At 39.5% G+C, this 23,037-nt stretch overlaps 1 protein-coding gene across 1 annotated transcript; it reads right to left on the reverse strand.

Moving 5' to 3' along the window:
- Positions 1-2,915: 2,915 nt before the first annotated feature.
- On the reverse strand, positions 2,916-20,066 carry adra1aa (adrenoceptor alpha 1Aa). The gene is made up of 3 exons (XM_024274717.2): positions 19,681-20,066; positions 14,998-16,425; positions 2,916-3,920 (listed from the first exon to the last, which is right to left on the reverse strand). Exons 2-3 carry the CDS (start codon positions 15,893-15,895, stop codon positions 3,385-3,387), a joined length of 1,434 nt encoding a protein of 477 aa, XP_024130485.1. The 5' UTR covers positions 15,896-16,425; positions 19,681-20,066; the 3' UTR covers positions 2,916-3,384.
- Positions 20,067-23,037: the final 2,971 nt, after the last annotated feature.

Genomic DNA, 23,037 nt, shown 5'->3' on the forward strand with positions numbered 1-23,037 from the left:
AATCTTTTTCACTGTTTTTTTTTTTCATTATATGTTTTCTGCATTGTTATCTTGTTGGAGCAACACACTTCCAGTAAACAGGCAGAGGTTCTGAACAACAGTTGAACCTTGCGGTGAGAATTTGAAGAGGCTTTGCCGTTGACCTTTTCTGCTCCTGGTGCTATTAGAGCTTTGCTGCATGTGAACAGATGATGTCCGTCCATACTCATGCAGCTTCCCCGTCAGCTTTATCAAAGGCATCAGCCAGTGCGGAGAAACCATTCGCCCTCTTTTTACAGAAATTGTTTTGCACCTTTTATCAATCCAAATGGTAAACATGTACGTGAGCTTGCAACTTTTTCGTATCGGTTGTATGTTTTAATAGGTTTGTAACCACTTGCTAGCCAGTTTTGTAAGATATTGACAGCACACTGTATCTATGAAGGCTCTAACAAAGGGAAAGAGGATCTTTGAGACCTGATGAAATGTGCGTCTGTATGTAAATGAAAGCTTCCACAGTGTGCTGCTGATGTGTCTGCTGTTCTTGGTGTTTGTGAATGAAGTCACAGATGATGTATATTTCCCCCTTAACCCCCGTGGCCAGCACCATAAACACGAGATTCACTCTGTGTAGTAACTGTGAAATGAAACTGTTAAAAGGGTTGCCAGTCATGCGAGAACTGCATAACCTTGCACCAAAACTGGCTTATTTCGTCTCCTTTGCCTTGTTAAGTGTAGATTTTGTATGCAAAGCTATGATGTGAAGTGATTTCTATTTGAGGGGCGTTCTCAGAAATGGTATGGAGTTGTAATGTCGAGCACTGTTGTTTTCCCCTCTTCCACTTTTCGAGATGCTGTTGTTCATGTATGTTTAGTTGGACACCACTTTGCGGGAGGGGGGCGGGGTCATCGATCTTGTCAGCATTTGATCTGTGTGTTGACTTAAGTGGATTAAAGCAATTAAAAACAATCCTGAAGTCTTCTATTTTTTTAAGTTTGTAATCAACCCTTCCCTTTCCAGCTTCCTTTCATAGTCTAAAAACAGGTTCATCAGTTTGTTTAAATTAGTGAGTTAGTGAGTGTGTGACCCTGCAACACATTTCAGGGTGTGTCCCAGCTTTTTCATCAGTGGCTGGGTCATCTCCAGCAACCCAGTGACCCTGAAAGGGATTCAGTTGGTTCTGAAGATGGATGAATATTAAAATTTTATGAATTGTAAACATATTTAAAAGGTTTGTAGTTATAACTGGAGTTTTGTAGACTACAGCAGTTAAGTTTTTACATTTGTTTCTTCAATGTATTTTTTTACACTTGCCCCGTTTGAGTCCGCTTCTTCATCGTGAAACACTAGGGGGAGACAAAGAGCCTCGACACAGAGTCTGCATGAGAACAACTCTTTGATATTCCAGCTCCTTTAATACTTCACCCACCGGAAAGCTGCCTGTAAAGTAATAGAAAAAAAAGCATTTAGTGTGCCACACAGAGAGCACACACACACACACACACCAATAAAGTTAGATATTAGTTGAACTGAAGGAACTCAGCTGTCTGATGGTTCTCCAATTAGTACCAGACATGATGAGTGCACTGATGCACTCAGAAAGAGGAATTTCGTCATGTATGTGAACATTTAAACCCATTAGAAAGAGGAGGGAAAAAAGTCAATTTCAGGGGTTTTGCAAGGTTAAAGCCTCCTGGGGCAAGTGTGCAAACATGAGTCACCCGCAGCACTTGCAAAGCTTTCAGTCCAGTGGAACCTAGAGACTGCTATTATAGGATCACACTCCCTCCCATAATTGATCCGTCATGACACACAGTGTCCTTCACGTTAATAGACCCGGCTTTAAAAATCTACCTCCAAGAATGACTTGAAATCTAAGAGAACAAGTGCAGCGTAAAGATAATCAGTAAATAAAGAGCATGTTGGAAACACAAGAATCCGCCCCTGCACCGGTGCAGGGAGGGGCCGGATGAGACACAGGAGGGATGCTCTCCATCTGAATGTGGCGAAAGCTGCAGATCTAGCTGTGGTATTCATTACACTCGCTCCGTTTGGAAGATTATATATCTTTACAAAGCTGTGCACGGAGGTCTTTTTTAGCTGAGGTTTGGTTCATAACCACAGCACTTTCTAAAATTAGAGATAATACAGGAAGAGATCAATTAGGTCATCAGTACCATCTGTAAAATATTGCCAGAGCAGGTTGCTGCTCTCCTAATGGCATCTGCGCGCAGATGATTTACAGCTTCACAGACATGCCAGTCAATGACAACAGGGACACTCACAGGCACTCTGGCTGCTGTGCCGGCTCCATCCCCAGTGGGAGAGCTGTCGACTCTACTTCTATGAGTGAACTTAACATTAACAACTGCATCTCTTTCCACCCACACTCAGGGAGGGAGCGCGTCTTGTTGCTACAGAGAGACTAGCCACGAGGAGATAAATCAATGAAGCTGGCAGCGGTTGTCTTCTCACCCTTTGATGCTTCTGCATAAACAGAGACACTTTGCGGTCCTGAACTCACACTAAACGCTCTGTTTCTCGCCTTTGGATTTCGCTCAAATCTTTCACTAAAAAATAAAGGCACCCACGCCGAAGCTCGGAGAAGACCTGGATGTTGAAAGACCAAAAACAGCAGAAACAGAAAAGAGGCCCACGCTGAGAGAAGAATGTCTGAGGCTGCGTGAGACTTATCTTGACGTCTCTAAATCTGGTAGATTTTTTTTAAGAGGCTTGGGGTCGGTGAGGATTGAGGCCAGCAACCACAAGGTCAGTTAAAATTCCACAGTAGTATATTAGGACATCCATCTGGCGTTGCTCAGAGGTACATGAAATTGTGGGAATGTGGGTAACTGGAGTCCTGATGTGGAGTGTACTTACTGAATCCTCCCACTGAAAGGAATAATGGAAAGGAAGAATCACACATTACCAAAAATGTCCCCCAAATGTTTTTTTTTCTTGGGAATACGGCATACAAATATATAAGCAACACAGAAGTATGCAGGGTCTCCTGGGTTTTACATTCACACAATAGGAACAGCTTGTGGCAATCTTTAGAGTAAACAAATCAGCAATTTGTGCGATCGTACAATAAATAAAAACATTCTTACGCACACTTGTTTGTCAGTTTATGCATTGTGAAAAATGTAAACATTTAGATTATTTTCGACTGAGTTGAGTCCACCACACAGGGGAACTTTAACTTTTTGCTGCACTTTAAAAAATCTGAACAAAAACTGCATAAACACTTATTATTTTTGAGCTTCGGCTCCACAGAATTGTAGCACAGCTCAAATATATATATATATAAAAAAGAAGCCATGAATCCATCAGAGCAAAAATGAAACACATTCTCATCCTTGACCTCCACAGAAGAGCCACTCATGCTTGAATGATCAAAGTGGTTAAACAGGTTCTCCTTTTTCCGACAGGGACAGCTGGTGAATTTTAATAGTAGGAAGGTCTCCGAGAGGAGTTGGTTCCTGTGTGGGAGTCCTAGCTCGGAGGATGCAGCAGCAGGTTCTGTGGAGGCTTTTATTGCAGAGTTTGGCCACTTTAGCTCGGCCCGCTTTGGTCGGTCCAGGCCCGCTGTTGATGGGGCCTCCAGAAAAGACCCTCCATTCCCTGCTGTCCCTGGAGGAAGGCGTTCTGGACAGAGCGACGGAGGAGGACGGGCTGAGTCTGCAGGGAGCTCCTTTGCTGTCCAGGCTGATAGTGAGGCTGTGGCCTTGGGCTTGGCCTTGACCCACACTCAGATGGTGGTGGTGTGCTCTGGGAGTCATCCTCAAACAGTGAACTCCGAGTAAACTCTGGAAAGCTTTTTTAAACTCCTGGTTGGAGCATGGGTAGATGATGGGGTTGATGCAGCTGTTGAAGTAACCGAGCCAGAAAGTGATCTTGAAGACAGTGTCTGAGGGTCTATAAGCGGGAAAAATGGAGCCTGTGGGGAGAGGGGAGACATGTTTCAGCAGACGGAAAAACAATCTGACAAGTACTGTTGTATTTTTTCCGAGGAAAACAACACAGACGAGACAGCGGTTTCCCAGCTAATCCTTTAAAACCAAAAGATCATTTTTAGTATTCTGCCTTTTTTCTTTTTTTTAACAGCCTTCTTTACTGGTTAGATATTTGTTTTTCTGTTTACCCAGAGAGAAGCCTGTCATCTAAAATAAATTAAAAATATCGACTGACATAGTAGGGACTCCACTGGGAAAAATCCATAGATTACCAATGTAGTGGAATCCATCCTTAGCCGCAAAAAAGATAATCATCAGTTGTTGTAAACGAAGTAGGTAGAAGTTCTGTAAACACACACAGATCTGCATCAGTGGACTTGTTCACACACCATCTGCTTAAGACACTTTTTGTTTTGTTTCATCCACGTTCCGATGTATTTAAGTGGCCTTTTTGCCAACGGACTTCTGGGCTTTAACAGGCAAACTGCGTCTGATCAGAGGAGGCACCTGTGACTGTGAGTGGGACCTGTTGTTAAAAACAGAAAACACAGACTCGAACACTCTTCGTGACTCCTCGCACATTCATAGAAACAATAGGGAAAAAAAAAGAATCAATGCAATGACTCCTTTTGCTGCATCTTACAATCTGGGGTCTATTTTTAGAGGCAGAAGGGAAGGAGAAGCTGCTGTGTGAAATGCTTTATCTGGCGAGCTGTTGAAGGCGGTAAAATGTGGGCGAATGTAGCGGCCGTGTAGACAGAGGTGGAAGGAGGAAGTTTTGAACCAACATTTTTTTTTTTTTTTTTTTGGTGCCCATCTGCACTGCTCATACACTTTATCCCCAGTTGTACCAGAAAAGCAGATTCCATTACTGCCAGACCCCCCTGATAGATTTTTTTTTTCGCCCTAAAAATAGAAGAGGATTGCGGCTGTCAGAGAACGGCAGTTCCACAAAATCAATGTGGCATCCATGCTTGTCTAATTTGGTAGCTTTAACCAAGCTCTAACCAGCTTTAACCAAACTATGATGTCTCTTGACCCTAAGCATCCTGCTGTGAGACAAGACTCTTTTTCACTTTGCTTCAGTCATACCTGAACATTTATATTCTGAGAAAAAGAAACACTAGTCAGGTAGAGGTTCAATACAAGTCCTTCTGTTATAGAAAAATAAACATCAACATGAAAATCTGTTTTGGCGTTAAAAAAAAAAAAGATCAGTCAATATAATTTTGAAGCTTCATGAATAGACTTTTGTGAAGCAGCATCATACAGAGACACAAACATAACGTTTAAGTGTAGGTTCCAGTTGCTTAAAAGCACTCTATACTGCATTAAAGTGCAACAGCACATGTATTGCTTTCCATCATTGAAAGTTGAAAATGAAAATTGTGTTTTTGGTGTTTTTAACATATTCTTTTTGAGTTTTTTTATATAAAGAAAATTAAGATTAAAAATATTTTTCTGATTATATCTTTATTCAAATCATGAATAAGGAGCAGATTTGTGACATTAAAAATACACTGGGTAGGCCATAAGCTCCCTGCTCTGCTCCATTCGGATGGCGGTAATCTTGTTTTGTTTGTACTTTTGAAATGCTTTTCTTTGTCTCTTTTTTGTTGTTTCCTTTCTGATGAAGTGGGAGGTTTTTCTGTCTTTCCTATCTTTATTGGCAGATTGGTGCCCAAATTCTTCAGAGCACCTGATTGGACGAGGTCCTCCAGCAATCAAATACTCCCCCTTCAAGCTGACAGCAGCTGAGGTTTGTTGGTCCTTATATTTTCTGGTTGTTTTTGTGTAGTTTATGTCTTTCTGTACACAAATTCCACGCTTATTTTCACCCTGGGCTATGTTTAATTTTTTTTATCCACCTTTTTGTTACATCCTTTGACAAACCCCTAGACAGGAGTAAAACCAATGCATCCACTTATTGACAAATAGATCAATGTACGTCTTTGTTTTCCCTTATCTGAGCAGGAATCTGGCACAAACCTGTACGGATGTTTTGCTCCATATTGATCGCCATTATTGTTGCACTGGAAAAGTTAAGTTGGGGGTGTGAGGGCTGTGAGATAGATGATGGGAATAGGGGTGGGCTTACTTTATGCCATCAGTCCCGCCCACAACTCAAAGTTGAATTTCTAATGAATTGCAGAAACTATGTTCTAGAAAATGATGTTTTTGAATTCTGGCTAAAAACGCCATAATCAGAATTAAAAGACCACTGGGAACGCTTTTACAATAAATCACTAGATAGCCATAGATAGTACGACATTCTGTCTGAATCATCTTAACGAGGAAATGGTTTGCCTTTCCGCCACCTCAAAGGAGTTCACTTTTTTTTGCTTCAAACCTTTGAGATTAACAAGGTGCTTTTCATTCAGAAAACTGCAGCATCGCCGGATACTTTCTCTTCTTTAAGAACATCTCTGTTAGTCTCAAGGCTGCAACCTTTGAACACGGAGGACTTCCATCAAACACTAACAGGATACGGACGAGAGAACGATGAAAAATAAAGCTATTAATTAGAACTCCTCCGTCCCATTTAACATCGTCTCCAGCTGAGCCTCCTCAGACCAACAGGGTCATTTGTCACAGTATCAACTCTCAGATTTAATGAGGCAGTCCTGGTGAAACCTCTACACGGGCTTGTTTATTCTTTATAACAATGTGCTGTGTAAAAAAGAAAAAAAAAGGATTGTTTCTTTTATAAATGTTCCTCTGCCAGACTGCAGGTCTGTGAATGTATGAATGACAGGCCATCTCCAGGCCCAGCTGGCCTCATGTTTGTGCATGAAATCAGGCAGATTGTCAACTTGATACACTCTGTTTACAGATTTAGAGTGGTGGTGCTGCGGTTCTGGTCAATTTTTGTGTTTGTTTCTCCCGGATGATCAGAGCACCAGTATGTCTGCAATAATTCAAGAGCATTTTAAAATCCAATCCATTTGAGGGAATGGATTGGATTTTCCATTTTTCTCATCCACATATTTATTTTTGACTGTTTTTGTTGCAGCTGCAAACAAATCAGTCAATTGTATTGACTGAATGGTTTTAAATGTCTGGATCCAGCCAATCTCAAAAGCACATCATTGAATTTCAGCAAGACGCAGAGAATAAAAACAGCATATTTTGAGTCGGAACACAATGTTTGAATATTCTCTCACAGTAGAAGTTGAATGCAAATATCTGCCCATTTATGGTTAAAAGGCACATCTATGCTGTCTCGGTTAAATGTTGGGGCCAAATATATGAAACCAGGATTCAGACCTGCGTGCAGAAATGAAAAGCAAATTTAAATGACCTAAAGGGAAACTAAATTAAGGTGAGCAGGGGAGACGTGCGCATTAAGTCCATGTACGGTGTTTTGGAAAAAAAATGAAATATTTGGAAAAACGCAGGATGAGGTAACTCAAGCAGCACAAATCGATGATGTAAAAACAGGGGCGACTTGGCGTCCAGAGAGACATTTTGGGTGAATATTTAAAGCCCCGCTTCAACCTTTTTTTGATCTGTTGCAAAAGCATTCCGAGTGGTCTGTTAACTATGATTATACTCTTTTTAGTCAAAATAAAAAAAATCTGTATAGCTTTATAGAACATAGTTCCTGCAGAGCAGCAGGAGTTCATTGAAAATTGTGGGCGGGACTGTTGGTGTGGAGTGAGTCTGCTCTCATTTCCCATCATCCATTTGTTTACACTCTCTCCCACTAGCTTACAGCCATTCACACCCCCAACCTAACGTTACCGATGCAGCAAAAATTGCAAGCAATGTTGGAGATTTCCAGCCATACAGTTTTGAGCCAGATCCCAGGTCAGACGAGGAAAACGAAGACGTGATCTAGTGATCTACAAGCCAATGGATCAGAATGAAGTGGAGCTTCAAGCCGATTGAAGTTTCTAACAACTACAAGCTTTTTCAAACTCCATGTTTTTGTCTGCTCCTAATTCAACACAGTTTAAATAATAAAATATTCAGAAATGCTATTTTTGTCTTAATTTTCCTTACATTTGTCCTCCATTATGACGAAGAACTATAAGAACATGTTAAGAATACAGTTTTTTTCAGAGTGGCTCTTTAACCCTAGATCACCATTGCCGGGTGATTTTCACGAGTATTTCAATGATTGTCAATATGTTGCCATTTTTTGAGTGTCATGGGTAGCTTTCCACTACAGCTGTCATTAGTGTCTCTGACATCTCAGCTAGTGAGTTTAGTTTAGTTTAGCAATCAGCTTTTGTTTATATTTTATGATAGACTTTCTGCTTTTGTACAATTACTGGAATGAAGTCCAGAGAGACAATTGTGATATTGAGCTATATAAATACAATTGAATTGAATTAAGGTTTTATATAACTTTGTAATTGTTAGTTGATTAGAGGTCTCTTTTTTAGCCAAAAGGTACATTATAAAGCTGGCTAGATAACTGTGCACATTCTTTCTTTCCTCAAAGAGTTACATTAACAAGCTAAATAGCTAGCAGGTGAAGTTCTAGAAGAACTCTAGAAAAAAAGGCCTAAAAAGAAGCCAGTGAAGTATTTGACCCAAAAGGAAATACGAGATTCTGTTCAGGGAAAGCAGTGAGGAAGATGCTGATCAACTGAAAGCAGAAGAGTTAACAGCAACAGTGATGTGGATTACAAACCAGTGATAGCTTTTAAACGAGTCGTAAAAGAAAAAAAAAAGCAACTCCATGATTCTAGACTACCAGACACAATGCCACCACAGGACCTGTCCATCCTATTTCCCCTCCACGCCTGATATGATCCCTGCTATGTCTGATGCTTTACCTGCCACACCTGATGCTGGTCACAGGAGGAGAGGAGATCGTCATGAGGATGATGGTGTGGCCAAAACAGTGAGACTTGAACTCTTACAAGAGTCTGCCGTCGACCAGTTTTCCCCATTACTGCCCTGAGTATGCTGACTACATGTAAGGAATAGGTAAGTATGAGTGTTCCTGGAATGTGTATGCTTATTTCAAAAAGTGAATTTTTATGGTAAAAACAATATTTTAATCAGCAATTTTAATCTTTTTTTTACCCACTGAAAAGATACAATTTTTAGTTCCTCTCTCCTGCAGCTGTTTGCATGTCAGTGAGTCTGTGTCTTCATCAGGGAAGTCTCACATGTCTCAGGAATGAGTCGACCAAGTTTCCAGTATCGTTATTTTTTATTTCCATTTTGTTTCTTATACCACAGATGAAAATCATGTGTTGTCATATTTTTTTAATCTATTTTTTATGACAAATACTTTTCTGGGGGGTATATTATATCAGGTAAAATTACCCAGCAAAAGTGATGGTGGAACTTTTCTAGCAAAAGTATTTTACAGTTTAGGAAACCATGGATAATAAAATGGACGCAATGATGGAAATGTTGTACTACTACTAATAATAATATATTTAATAATAATAATGGATGAAAATAATTTACACACAACTGACACAAATCTTTAAAAAAAACCCATGACAGCAAGAGAACCAGAGTAAGGAACAGTAAGTTCTGCACCCGGTAAAGATTTATTCTCAAATTGGACTGGATCACTGCTCCATACCTTCTCGAATGCCTGAAGAAAGACCTCTGAAATTCTATATGTTCTCTGACAGAGTATGAAAGTCTGTCAGACAAAACCACATCATCATGAGCTGTCCACCTTGACATGTCAAAACTGAACCACTGAAAAACAAGCGTGCACCTTACTTTTAATCTGGAACTTAACTGACATGCGGTTGTACCACAGCCCGGTCTAAATGGTTGAGGCTTTCACCTGCTTCCCACTCGGAAGTGACCGAACTGTATGTCCACAATCGTGGGGTCACGAGGGAGAAATAACAGCATGCAGGCGTTGTGAAGGCTTTGACACATGTCTCTACATGGTTCAGATTTCTCTTCTTTCACAGAGTTGACAAAAGCACCCTGTGCCCGGCTTCAAGTTGGTAAGTAATTTGATTATTCCCCTTTAAGCTGGTCTTCATCAGAATACGTGCTCTTGGGATAACACACCACGTAAGCTCTGACTCAGTGGCTTTATCTGTCATTGATGGAGCGGCGTTGTGATGAGGTGAGTCACAAACAAGGGAGAAATAAGGGCAAGAGCACGGGGAGATGGCTTAACGCTTCACGCAAGAATCTGAGCTTTAAATATATTTTGATTTAAAAATGTAATCTTCTGTGTGCAGGAGGAAGGACAGGAAGATGTCAGAGATATGAAAGATTCATATATAGCCTATTTATAGCCCACCTGTGAAGCTACAAGGCTTCTCTGGATGATAATTCCACAAAGGAATAATTTAATCAATATGATTCAACCACTTAAAGACTTCAAGTGTGTGTCTGTAATATGCTTTAATCCACAAGTCATTTAAAAACAGTTTAGCTCATCTGTGAGTGTGGGTGATCAAGTGCGTTAGTTAGCGGCATTAGTTTGTGAGTTTTTAATAGCAAAAAAATCAGCATTGAGGGAATAAAACTGACCCTGAACATCTGTGTAACACCACTAATGACTATAAATTGAGCCATAAAAGCAAAGAAGTGGCCCAAAAAACTTTCCTTTTAAAGAAAAATTGTTTTCGATGGGATTAAAAAACTAATAACTGTTGTCATTTAGTCATTTATACTCCAAGGGGGGAAAACCTGTTAACACCTGTTAACATTCAGCTTTTTCAGTGCAGCTGGAGTGCTTAATGGGCATTTAATCCTGCATCAAATGACTCTGCAGCTGCACAGCTCTGCTGGGCCCTGACCAGGGTCACAGGCAGCTGGTGGTTGATGCAGCATCATGTTATAATTCTACTAAATCTGGAATTATTTTGTGATTCCAGTAATTCTGGTGTCTTGCTCCCCAGAGATTAACTTTTGAAAGACATGCCCTTGAGTGGAGAAGGCGAAAAATAGCTCATTTATTTGTTAATTTGTTGTCACAAAAACTGAGACATGATTAACTTGAGTTCTAAAAGCTTTAATAAAGAAAATTGTAAAAAATGACGAAAAATCTGGAATAGTTTGGGGTTTTATTAAAAATGATGTAAAAAATATTCTAAAGTTTAAAAATAGTTACAAGTCCAATACAAGAATATATGATAAATACTAGGAATGTAGGAAAATATTGATTCAATAAAACATCGCGATATTTCTCTTGTACTGATTTAAAATGCTGTCAGGACAATAGGAAACATGTTGTTCAGCGTCTCACTTGTTTTTTTCAGTAAAGCTTCGACCGCTAGTTGGCAGCAGAACATACCAAACCTCTTTCAGGAACTACACTCCACACCAAAACAACGAGATCTCGCGAGAACCATCGTGTGCTAGATGTTCTCTCATTATTAGCCTCACTGTTCTTGTTATAGAGCTCATTGAGACAACTACAACTTAGCTTGGGAGGGGTCCTAAAACTCTGACAGATTTTTTTCTAAGTCATATTTTTTAAAAAGTTGCAAAATATCATATCTGGTGCTGTCTTGGGACATATCGTATATTGTATCGTGACGTGTATCGTGTTGCCAGACTCTTGCCAGTACACAGCCCTAATGCTCCCCGCATATCCGCGTTTCTTTATTCATGGTTTCATGTATTCGCAGAATTTTTGTCCAGTCATGCGACTTTTCTGGTTTGTCACAAAACCTCTGACAACTCAAAACACGTGTATTTTTGCGTCTCAAGAGCACGGTGGGGGAGACAAAATTTCCGCAAGAGGAGAACCCCTCCTCTCTCCATGCTCCTGCATGGAGAAATGACATCAGCTGACTCAGAAGCAACCAAAAAGAATCCTGATATGCTGAAGAAGATAATAACAGAGGATAATTAGGCTATCATCTGGAGCAGGTCTTTGTTATTTGATGAAGGAGGAAGCATGAACTCCTTATTTTATGGCACAGAGAGACAGAGTGACACTAGTCATGCAGTCTTTTGGTCTAAATTAAAAAAAAATAAAAAAGACTCTTTATGTTGAGAAATACTCCAATGTTCTTATAATGTAATTATAATTTTATTCTTTTAATCTGTGCTGAATGCCGATGCTAGCACTAGCATTAGCTTTGGCTATGAGACGTTGAGCTGCAGAAGATCTTTTCTCACTATAGTTAAAATTTCCATGCCCACAAAATCCTTGTAAACAGAGCAAAAGTCAGACAATTCCAGCGTGTCATTAAAGTAAAATACTAAATACTGTTGCAATGTTTTCTACTGCGGTCAGTGAGCTGCTGTTAGCTCAACCGTGGTTCTAACATGGCTACCCTTTGCTTTTGTTCATTTCTGTGTCCGATCTCCGGTAAAAAAAAAAAAAAAGTTAAAAAATGGTAAAATAATTGAAACTGTTGCCGGAAATATGAAAGTAACTATTTCCAAGTAGTTATAAAATACGTTCGCACAGAGATTTATTTACATATTCATTTATTTTACATGGCCGCTCTTATTTTGAAAGTTGAAAATACGTGCCTCAATAGCTAAACCATTCCTGTTTTGAAAATTATCTCCCAAAATATCCTGTAAAACAACAAGTAAATTTATCCTGGGAAGCTATTATAATACATACGGTCAATGCAGCATCTTTGGCGAAGGTATTAAATGTGGCCAACATGAATTTCTATCAACTTGTGTGCTTGATTGCACTAAAAATATGTGCAAATAACATCAACCAAAATAGAACTTGTTAGAATAATATCTGCTCAAATAAAAGGTTGATATTTTCAATAAAACATCCAATATTGGAGGATTATTCAAATTTGTATTTAGATTTGTGAACGATCGAGACAGAAAATGAAAATACAACAGGACATTCATAAAATAAATAATTGTACATTTTTCTTTTGAAATTGGCAAGGTTACCTATCATTGTTATTGTAAAATTTTGTCAAACAGGGCTCAGCTGTCAGTTTTGTCGTTCTAAATGCGAACGCTGGAAGTAACTTTTCACTTTATCTGCAATTTTGTCTGACGTCACCGTGAAAAGGGTCTATTCTCTGTATCCACGGATGCCTCTAACTCTCATGAACAATGGGGGAAATACTGTATGCGTTTGACATCACTGAAGTCAACCAAAAATCGTATTAACACGTGTAGTCATATATAAACCCGTACAAATATTATTATTATTATCATAATTATTGTATATTGGTGATTATGAAAGCAGTTATAGTTGTGAAATCATAATCATTATATTATTTAGATGTCAATGGCTCCATCCAGGATTGGCGGATAGGAAACCAGGGTTCATTTCCCAGAAGAGACGAGCTTCATCCAGTGTGGGATCTTGGGAAAAACTCTTCACACTACTGCTTAACTATGTGACCACAAGGGGTCTCGGGTCTGGGTCTCCCTGTGCCGGACCCCATCCCGGATAACATACAGGGCTGTTTCAGGTAGGACATCCACATAAAGATTTCTGCCCTCTGATGAGATGTGCCGTAAGATGAACAATGTATTCTTTGAGTGTCATAGAAATTTTCGTTGGTACAATCAAAGTTTTTTTTTAACTGCAACAAAATTTGTTTGTGTATCCGTATCACACAAATTGTATTCTAATTATTAACATGTTTTTATATATAAATAAATTCTATAGAAAAATGTTCTCCCAGTTCATGCATATAAAAATATCTTAATCAATTGACATCTTCTCCATCTTAACTGATACCTGTAGAGTCTGAGATTTGTGTGTTTTTTCAAGGATTGGTAGAGTGGTATTTGATTAGAACACTCACTCAAAGCAAAAAAAAAAAAAAAAAAGAACGGCAACTCTCCTGAATCATTTTGATTCGTGAAGGAAAATTCCTCTGCAGATTGATGGGCTTTAAGTTGTTTGGAAATTGCCTCAACACTCGGATTGATGCTCAGCAACAGCTGCTTCTCGGAGTTCATTGGTGGTGGCTTTTCTCTCACATACACAACTGCTGTAGACTAACAAACAATTCAGAATTCTACCTTTAACGAAGACGGTTTTGTTTGCTGATGACCGGTTCATCAATCCTGACACTTACCGCTACGCTAAAGTGCTGAAGTGCTTAAGTTTCACATTCACTTCCACAATAGTGTGATAATGAGCGCTTCTCAACAACATCTGAAACGCATCTTTATGTTGAAAACGTCGCAAAGGACAGAAAACAAAAGGAAAATCTTAAAACAAGAGATTATTTTTACTATAGGTAATTCAATAGAATACCAAATTTTTTAAACATTCAACGACATTTACTGTGAAACAACCTGGAACGGCAAAACTCAGCACTGTGTGGGTTCTATAATGAGACCAATCTGGCAACATTATCCCTTAATCTGCTCATTTGAATCATTTAGTGTATGAGCAATGCATTTTCTTTCTTTTTTTAAATTTTCTTTCTTGGGCATCTTTACTTGAATTTACTCTCACCCGTTAAGAAAAACTTTCAAAAGTCTAATTTATGACTAAATAAATTTTCAAAACTCGGACATACATACTAAATGACAGAGAATAGTCTAGAACAGGGGTGGGCAAACTGCTGCCTGGGGGTCAAATGCTGCCCACTAAACTATTTAATCTGGCCTGCCAAACTGGAATAAATTAAATTGATAATCCCTTTAATGTTTTGTTTTCCCTGTAATTCTGGTGTCTCTGCATATATGATGGTGCACTGCGAATAAATCAACCTTTTTTTAGGTGCTAAAAGTAATTCTGCATTCATGTACTGTTGGAATTTTTTTTTTTTTATGTTCATGTGTGTTTTTTGAGTCGGACAGTCACTTTTCCAATCAATCCAACACAGTTTTTAAATAAAAACTTTAAATTATTCTGTTTTAAGGTTTATATATTGGTTTTTATTTACAATTGAAACATATTTTTGTCCAAATTTCATGCTATTTCTTTCTTTTATGGAGTGAATTACCAAACACATCTGCTCCTGATCCCTGCTGTCAACTCTTGGAACCCCTTGTGGCTCACTAGTCAAAAAGTTTGCCCACCCTGCTCTAGAATAAAATAGATTTTACATCTTAAGTTGCTTTTATTCACTTTCTCTCACAGCATTTGGTATTTCAAGACAAACAGAAAAATCATTTAGTAAAAATCAAACTTGAGGAAATACTGAAATTACTCACCAATTGGTAGCACCAAGAAAAATGGCAGCCAGCACAGCACAAAGCAACCAACCACAATCCCCAAAGTCTTGGCCGCCTTCTTCTCCCGTGAGAACTTGAGCAGTCGCAGGGCGAAATGCGTGCGGCTGCGAAGCGCCTCGTCCTCTGACACGGTCGTGTTTCCGCGGTGCATCCTCAGTATCACCTGCTCTGAGTCAGACTTTTCTGTCTTTTGCCCTTCCTTTAGGCCCTGGCTCTCTTTGTGAGCTACCACGTAAACTCGACAGTACATGACGAGTATGATGGCTAGAGGGAGGTAGAAGGAGCCCACTGCTGAGAAGATGGCGTATCCCGGTTCCTCTGTGATCTTGCAGACGGTTTCGTCCTCTGGCGCCGGCTCTTTCCAGCCAAACAAAGGTCCGATGGAAATGATGATGGAAAGCACCCACAGCAGCATCACGGCCAACAGGGCCCTGCGTTTAGTCACGATGGCCGGATAACGCAAGGGGTAGCTGACTCCGATGTAGCGGTCCACGGAGATCACACAGAGGCTCATGATGGAGGCGGTGCAGCAGAGCACATCCACAGCTGCCCAGATGTTACAGAAAACCCGTCCGAACACCCAGCGATCCAGGATCTCAAAGATAGCAGAGAAGGGTAGCACAGTGGAACTCAGCAGCAAGTCTGCCACAGCCAGATTCACAATGAAATAGTACGTGACAGTCCGCAGGTGTCGATGACAAACCACAGAGAGGATCACCAGGATGTTCCCAATGACACCAAACAGGATGAAGACACCCAGAACCATGCCCAAAACCACAGCTTTGACCGTGTTGAGCTCTGGGGCCAAAACTTGGCTGCAGTTGGAGCAGTTCTGTGTTACAGACGAAGGGGTCATGTTGTCCAGAACAGGAACCATCAGCACCAGTTCTGCCCCGATACTTGACTGTCCTGTGCAGGAGAGGTGGGCTCAAACGCGCACCTGGTTAAGCTCCGGACGAGAGAGGGACATCAGGGTAGTCTCATAAAAGCAATCAGAGAAATGATCACATTAAGTCTGTCCTGTCAGAACGTAATTTGAGCGATGGGTCCTCGAGCAAATGCTCTATTACATTGGCAATGCATCAAGATGCTTGCATTAGTACAGGGAGAGAAAAGTAGGAAATATGCAAATGAAACCTACTGTGCTGAAAGTAGGCAATCCATCTGGAAAATGTTAGAGATGTCGCCACTGATGGTATTCAGCTGATAAAAAAATACTGTTAAAATAACATGAAAGATAGACTGATGGGGGCACTTTGCAGGCTCTCGTGAACCTCGGTATCAAGTCTGTTGTATTAAAAGCTGCAAAAAGAGGCCAGCTTTTGGGGCAAAACTCTGAGCAGTATCCATCCTTTAGGTTGCTCCTGTCGGGCGCAGCTTCAGCAGGCAGAGACAGCATCTGGTGGCCTTGAAAACAGAAAAATAAGAGAGAAGAATACTTTGAGAAAACAGTGACAACTTGAAAAATAAAAAGCTTATTCTTGTTTTGCCTTTTGTTTTATATTCACAGTTTTGTATCTGTTCCATATTGCAGTATCTCTATCAGCCTAATGGAGATGGTGGACATGAAAGGACCACTGAGTCACAAACCAGCCTTGGTTATCGCTTTAGCACAATGCAGTGCAAAAAATAAAAAAATAAAAAATAACGGAAACTTGTGTCAGAGCTCACTTGCTGCCTATTTTATTCTCTGGTTTGAGAAATGTCAGACAGTTAGATCTGTGTGTTTGAACTAACCTAGATAATCCGTTTTTTATAGCGACACCTAAGGTTTGTTCTTTTGTCATGCTAATACAATTCATGTGTAATTTTGAAGTTACATGTTACCATTGATCTCAAAAGGTGAAACTTGTATTTATTTGTTCCTCATTTCTAAACCTTTTTTCGTTTTACTTTTAATCGGGTTGCTTGGATGGTAAAAATTGACCACATTTTGACTAAGTTTAAGGCAAAAATGTTAAAATCAAAAGTTAAATAATCAACAGGATTGTTTTTGTAGAGTATGAAGCCACAAAAATGCATTGACTTTAGAGGGAATTTCAGCATTTTTTGAGTCCCTAGGAGGATTCATTTGATGAAAAATTGGGATTTGGAGCCAACACAACAAAACAATGGAGCCTGCACGTGAGGCCACGCCTCCTCCAGCTGTTGGCTTAATGACAGGTGGTGTTTTAAAAATCTTCATGTGACATATGTTCACACTCATCTAATGATTCGCTTGACAGACCTGATGTGAGAAAAGACAGGTAAACAGATGTGGGATCTGCTTCCCGTCTCTGCTGATTACAGCTTTTAGATTTAAGAGCGAAGAAATTATTTCTTATTATTAGATTTATTACTGAGTGTGCAGACGACAGAGGAATCTCACAAACAATATAATGCCCGTATTGCAGTGCTGACTACAGATGTGACTGATATCGCATGACTCAGACATATGAGCCGCATGTACACCGTCATCTGATAGATGCCAGGGGCTTACAGGGAGCTTGATTTATGGGGCAAAAGTAAAAAAAAACTGCTAATTTTGACAAAATTATAATTTTAGGATGCATATATTCACTTTTTTTGTTCTTTGAGAGGAAAAAACATTATACTAAAACAGAGTAAAGTGCAAAACAAACCCCCCCCTTTTCATCAAATGTATGAAATTCAGTGGCATAAATGCAGAAAATGAAGTTAGGAGTTGGTTCAGCCTAAAGTGTTGTTGAAAAGAGCTCCAAGTGCATTAGAAAACCCAAGGTCGACTCATTATGTTTTCACTTAAACGAGTAGTCATCAGCCTGCATGTTAAGCTTGCAGTCTATCAGCCTTTCTGCTAAAGTTGTCTCCACAGCCGTCTGGCACTCAATGCGCTTTCTTGAAATACCCACTGTGAAAAAGGGCATTATTTTGTGCAGTGGGGGGAAAAAATGAGGAAAAACTCATAACTGATATTCTTAACAACAGAGAAGCATTTCTCCACCCTGACTGACATCCAAGAGAAGATATTCTCTGATATCTCACCCAGATGAGGATTACATCGTGCAGCAAATTAATTGAAGAAAATTTAATTAAATTGGAAAATAATTAAGATTATCTGCAAAATGCTTGGAAAAAAATGATCAAATTTCCATTAAAAACACTATATAAGCAAGAGCTGTTTTAAAACGTCAGGTTTACTTTACTCTGGACTTTGACAATGGAGTATTTTGGTTAAAAGCCACATCTCAGCTGGGTTGTCCTCATGACACTCGAGCTCCTTGGCTTTAACAGATGTGAAATTAATCTTGCCCATCCAGATTAAATGAACGTAGATTAGATGAGACTGTTCGTTGTGTTGCCATGTTGACAAAGTTTGGATTTTGCTAAGCTGCTTTGTTGGAGACCAAATGAAAAGTTCATCTGAGTTGACTTTTATCAAATCTATAAATTTGTCTGTGTAAGTAGAAGGTATTTCCCTCGGCGCTGTGCTCTGGACGGACCTCTTCCCCTTTGCCCCACAAACCTCGGCTTACTGGGTTCAGCATTTTTGACTGGCTTTCATGTTTCAAGGTAGTTCCTGCATGAAAAGCCTGCAGTCGTGCAGTAACGCATCCCTTTCCACCTACTCATGTGGAGGAAAGTGGCTGGTAATGATGCCCTCAAGATGATTAGGAGAGTTTTTTACATTATTTGGGGGGAAAAGAATGAACACATATTTTATTTTTAAACGCGAGGAAAAGAACGCAGAAGGCAAACGTGTTTTCTCAAACATTAACTGTAGGGAAACTTCAGATGTAACTCTCAGGAGTTCAGGAGTTTGAGGCTATTGTTGTAGCATCTAAAATAAATAGGATACAACACAGGCAGGAAAGATGAATGTGATATTTGTGGAAGCACACACTGAGGAGATTAATAAATCTTTTTTCCTTTGCAGTGTACAGCAAAAATCTATACAATGGTCATTTAAATTCACACCATTCCACTTTTAAAAAAAAGTCACAGTGACAGGGCAGGAAAGTGTGCTTTTGGGTTTTTCCTACAAAAAAAATAAAAAATAAATAAATCTCAGCATATGAGCTGATCTGTCTCCCAGAAGTCAACACAACAGTGTGTCTGCAGGTATTTTAATTGATTAAAGTGTTGTGGCTCAGATGTAATCTCCAACTCATCTCTGGTGTGTGGCCTAAATCCCAGCTCTATAAGGTATGGCGGGCGTGCTGAACTATAAGTGACAGAAAGTGACATTCACTGTAATAAAATGACAGGGACTGCCAAGGCTTATATGGTCCCAAGAGAGATGACAGTCAGACCTCCCTGCTGTACGCCCACTGGAAACTTCAGCCCTGTTAAAACTGTTGCAGAACGGCACTGCCTTACAGGGGGAAAAGAAAAATCTGGATATAATTGGGATTAAAACTAAACTAAAACAAAATTGAGGTCAGGAATCAGCTTTAAAGCACAAGTCATTAATTAAAAAAATAAACTAATTAAGAAAAAAACTGTATAAACTTTTATGGTTTTGTGGTTTTTACGGATTTAAAGCAGAAGAAATATTTTTAACTATAATGATAATGAAATATAACAATTACTGTATGGATATGGAAAACAAAAGCGATGGGTGTTTGGTCAGAAATTAGAAACACCCAAAAAAACTGCAAGCGCAAAAGCTCTCCATGCACGTTAATCACAGCCAGGACTCACCTAACTTTTGCTCCTTGCGTTCCGACGCGTTTCCCGGCACATTTGGCGGAGCTGTGGCGGCGGCGCTGCGCTCTGAGGCGGACAGAGGATAGGAGAGCCAAGTGCGCTCACCGCGGACGGAGCGCTCGAGTCTGCGGCCGCGCACCCGCGCGCGCAAGCTTCAGGTACTCCGCGCTTTCTCTCAGATGATGATGAGGATGATGATGCCCATCATCATCCTCATCATCCTCCCACCCCTCACCACCAGCCCCACCACCACCAATCGCACCGTCATGCAACCTAACATCCTCACAGCACCTCGCTCCCGTTCAGCATCACTCCCCGTGCGTCATCGTGCCCAGGAATCGTCACTCACCTTCACGTGTCAACCTGCAGCACTTTTTTCCTTAAGCAGTCATCCTTTTAAATTTGTTCCAAACTTAACTCACATTTTGCAATAAAATCGTTTTAGAAATATTACTTCTTTTATGACTTTTTGTTGATTTCATTTTCTGAAGGAAAGGTTAAGAGGGTCACGCCCTGGTTTTCTCCTCTGTTTTTGATGCCACAGTGGGTTTAAAACATTAACTTTCTTATACAGACGGTGTAAAATTAATAACAGCTTTAGTATGGAGAAATGTGAGCAACCATTTGTGTTATTTTATAAGCAGCTTCAATACTTTTAAAGGCATTTGTCACAGTAAAATTGTTTAATTTAACATACAAAAATCAGTTCCTTCTTGAGTGCTTTTTGGTACAATTTTAGGGAAAAAAAATAGTCAATTTCTACATAACACTATATTAAAATGGTGTCTTTTCATGAATGTCTTTTCCACCTCTTTACTAGACCCAAAATCTGTTTCTGGATGTGCTCCTTTGTTTTAGCCCTAAAAGGTTCCAATCCATGCAAAGCTCCAACTGTTCCCTCCATTTAGACAATCCTTTACAGCAGCTGTTTTCAGCTGCTGCTGCTGCTGTGGGTCTTTTTTTTTTTTTTTTTTTTTTTATGGGATGACATCAAATGACCGACTCAGCCATTTAGCCATGTTTTACTGCATTCCTCCACTGTAAGTAGCTCTTGGGTTGCTTTCATGTTCCGCTGTAGGTCACTGTCCAATTGTCGGGTTCTGCCGGTGTTGCAATGGTCTGCAGAACAAAAGCAGAAAGCATATAGACAGTTACATAATTCTTCAGCTGCTTCTTTCATCTCCAACAGAAAAATGTTGGAGAGGTGGTTTTACAGGCTCATGCGTTGGAACTTTCATCGTAATCCATTTTTATTTTCCATGCAGTAGGGCAAATTTATTTTAAGGCTTTATAGGTTACATCTTTTATAACATATTAATACCTTCTTCTAAAACGTTTTAATCGCATTGATATTTTTGGGGAAAAATGTGCTCCTTTGCCAGATACGTTAGTTTCCAATAAAGATTTTTGGTGTTGACGATCTCACTAAATTAAGTGGAAAAACTCAATGAAACACATCATCTATCTGTTGTGGAAAAACAGGATTGATTCATCAAAACAACTCATTTGCACATTTCCTTTTAAAGCTGTAAATCAAGAAGGCAATGCAAAATTGGCAGCAGTCTATTAAAGATAAATGTAATTTCTTTCGACCCCTTGCTCATGTTCTATTTTTTATTCGCATCTTAACTGATCCATTTGCGATCCATTGGGATGATGTAAAGTGGATAGGCTGCAAAGCTTGTGTCACTATGGACCTGTTTGTGGAGGCTTTTCCCCCCATGAAGCTGTGAACCATGTTTTTCATTCAAAAATAACTCTTAAAAATAGGAGATTCATCTCATTTCAAAGCATTAAAGTTTTACAATCAGTTTCAATTTATGTTTACAAATAGGATTTATTTTAATATATTAATATTTTTAGAATAGAATAGAATACCTTTATTTCTATAGCTTATTTCTATACTCATAACTGCAGTTTTAATCTAAATTGTGTTTATGTACAGTCCTCCATCATGAGAAAAACATGTTAAAAACACAAAAAACACGATTTTCATCAAACTGGGTCTTTACACAATGTTCAGGTCATGACTTTTGGAATGAAAACTCTAGTTTTTCACGATTACTTCTGTATTTTATACATTTCCTAAGCAATTTTGCCATTATTTGTAATGCTTTAGATTATACAAAATCCATCATACCTCACCCTACAACTGCTAAGCTATTCAACAGATCAAAGCTGCACATTGGAGACTTTATGATATTAATTTACTCATCAATGATTTTTGTTGGCCTTTGTTTGGGGCAGATGTGATGCAGAGGTAGAGCGGTTGACCCCTGGTTGGAAAATCGCCGCCTCGTTTTCAGCTCGTACATCGAAGTGTCCCAGAGCAAAATACAGAACCCCACATTACTGCTGGTTACAGGAGTCCTCATCAGTGTGTGAATGTGAGTGTAAAGCGCTTTGGACCTTCAGAAAAGGTTGTAAATCGTTATATAAGTATATTCCATTTACCACGTTTGTCCCATGGATTGCAGTCATGATGTATCTGTAAAACCCGTTGCACATCTTTCCATTTTCAGAACCCACTGCATCCCTTTTGGGTCATGGGGTTGCTGTTTCAGTTAGTTCTCCATGCCTCTGTTTGTTGCTGTGCGATTTAAGTGTTGTCCCTCTTTCTCACTCCCTTCCGGGGGAGGAATTCTAGATTGAGGTGGTTCGTCTGTGCTCCTGTCCCTGGCAGTGGACCTCGCCTCTGGCTCATCTCACGCCCCCACATGTCCCCCAGTTCCATCTGGATGAAGCCCATGCACTATTCAAACAAGTGGCTGTAGAGTTAGATAAGCTAATTCTTCTTTAACACTCCTGGTACATCTCCTGTCCGTCCTGGGGGAGGATCCCTCCTTCATATAGATTTCTCTAAGCTTTCTTCTTTTTTTTTTTTTTTTCCAGAATCTTTTTTTTGATTATTTTTTTTTCTTACCGAGAAGGAAGATGTAAGTGCAGGGATGGCATATTTAGTTAAGTCTGTTTAGCTATTGTTTATATTTTATGAGTGATTTTATGTTTTTGGACAGTTACCTTTGTGAAACCCATTGAGACAAACTGAAAAAACTAAACCCAGATACTATTAGACACCCTAAACAGGTCACTAGTCTGTTGCAAAGCCCCCTATGCACATTTAGAACCTTTTTTTCCTCCTTTTTATACGTAACAAGGAATATCTTGAGAAATAATGCAACATACAACTCTAAATTCCACTGATTTATTAGGGTGTCAGTGATTCCTGTAAATTAACCAGAGGTGTGATTTAATTAGGAGCTCCTACCACTACACAACTAATGTGGTTTAATTTTTTTTTTATGATGAAAGAACAAGCTGAAGCAGTCACACATGGATAAGCTCTAAATT

Source organism: Oryzias melastigma, linkage group LG9 (assembly GCF_002922805.2).
Source record: "Oryzias melastigma strain HK-1 linkage group LG9, ASM292280v2, whole genome shotgun sequence".
Lineage (NCBI taxonomy): Eukaryota > Metazoa > Chordata > Actinopteri > Beloniformes > Adrianichthyidae > Oryzias > Oryzias melastigma.

What these genes read in the sequence shown, in the direction of transcription:
- adra1aa (XM_024274717.2), bottom strand. Translation starts at nt 15,895, where the DNA reads ATGGTTCCTGTTCTGGACAACATGACCCCTTCGTCTGTAACACAGAAC. An exon ending in TTTCTTGGTGCTACCAATTG is followed by an intron (nt 3,921 to 14,997) that starts GTGAGTAATTTC and finishes CTCTCCCCACAG; the next exon opens with GCTCCATTTTTCCCGCTTAT.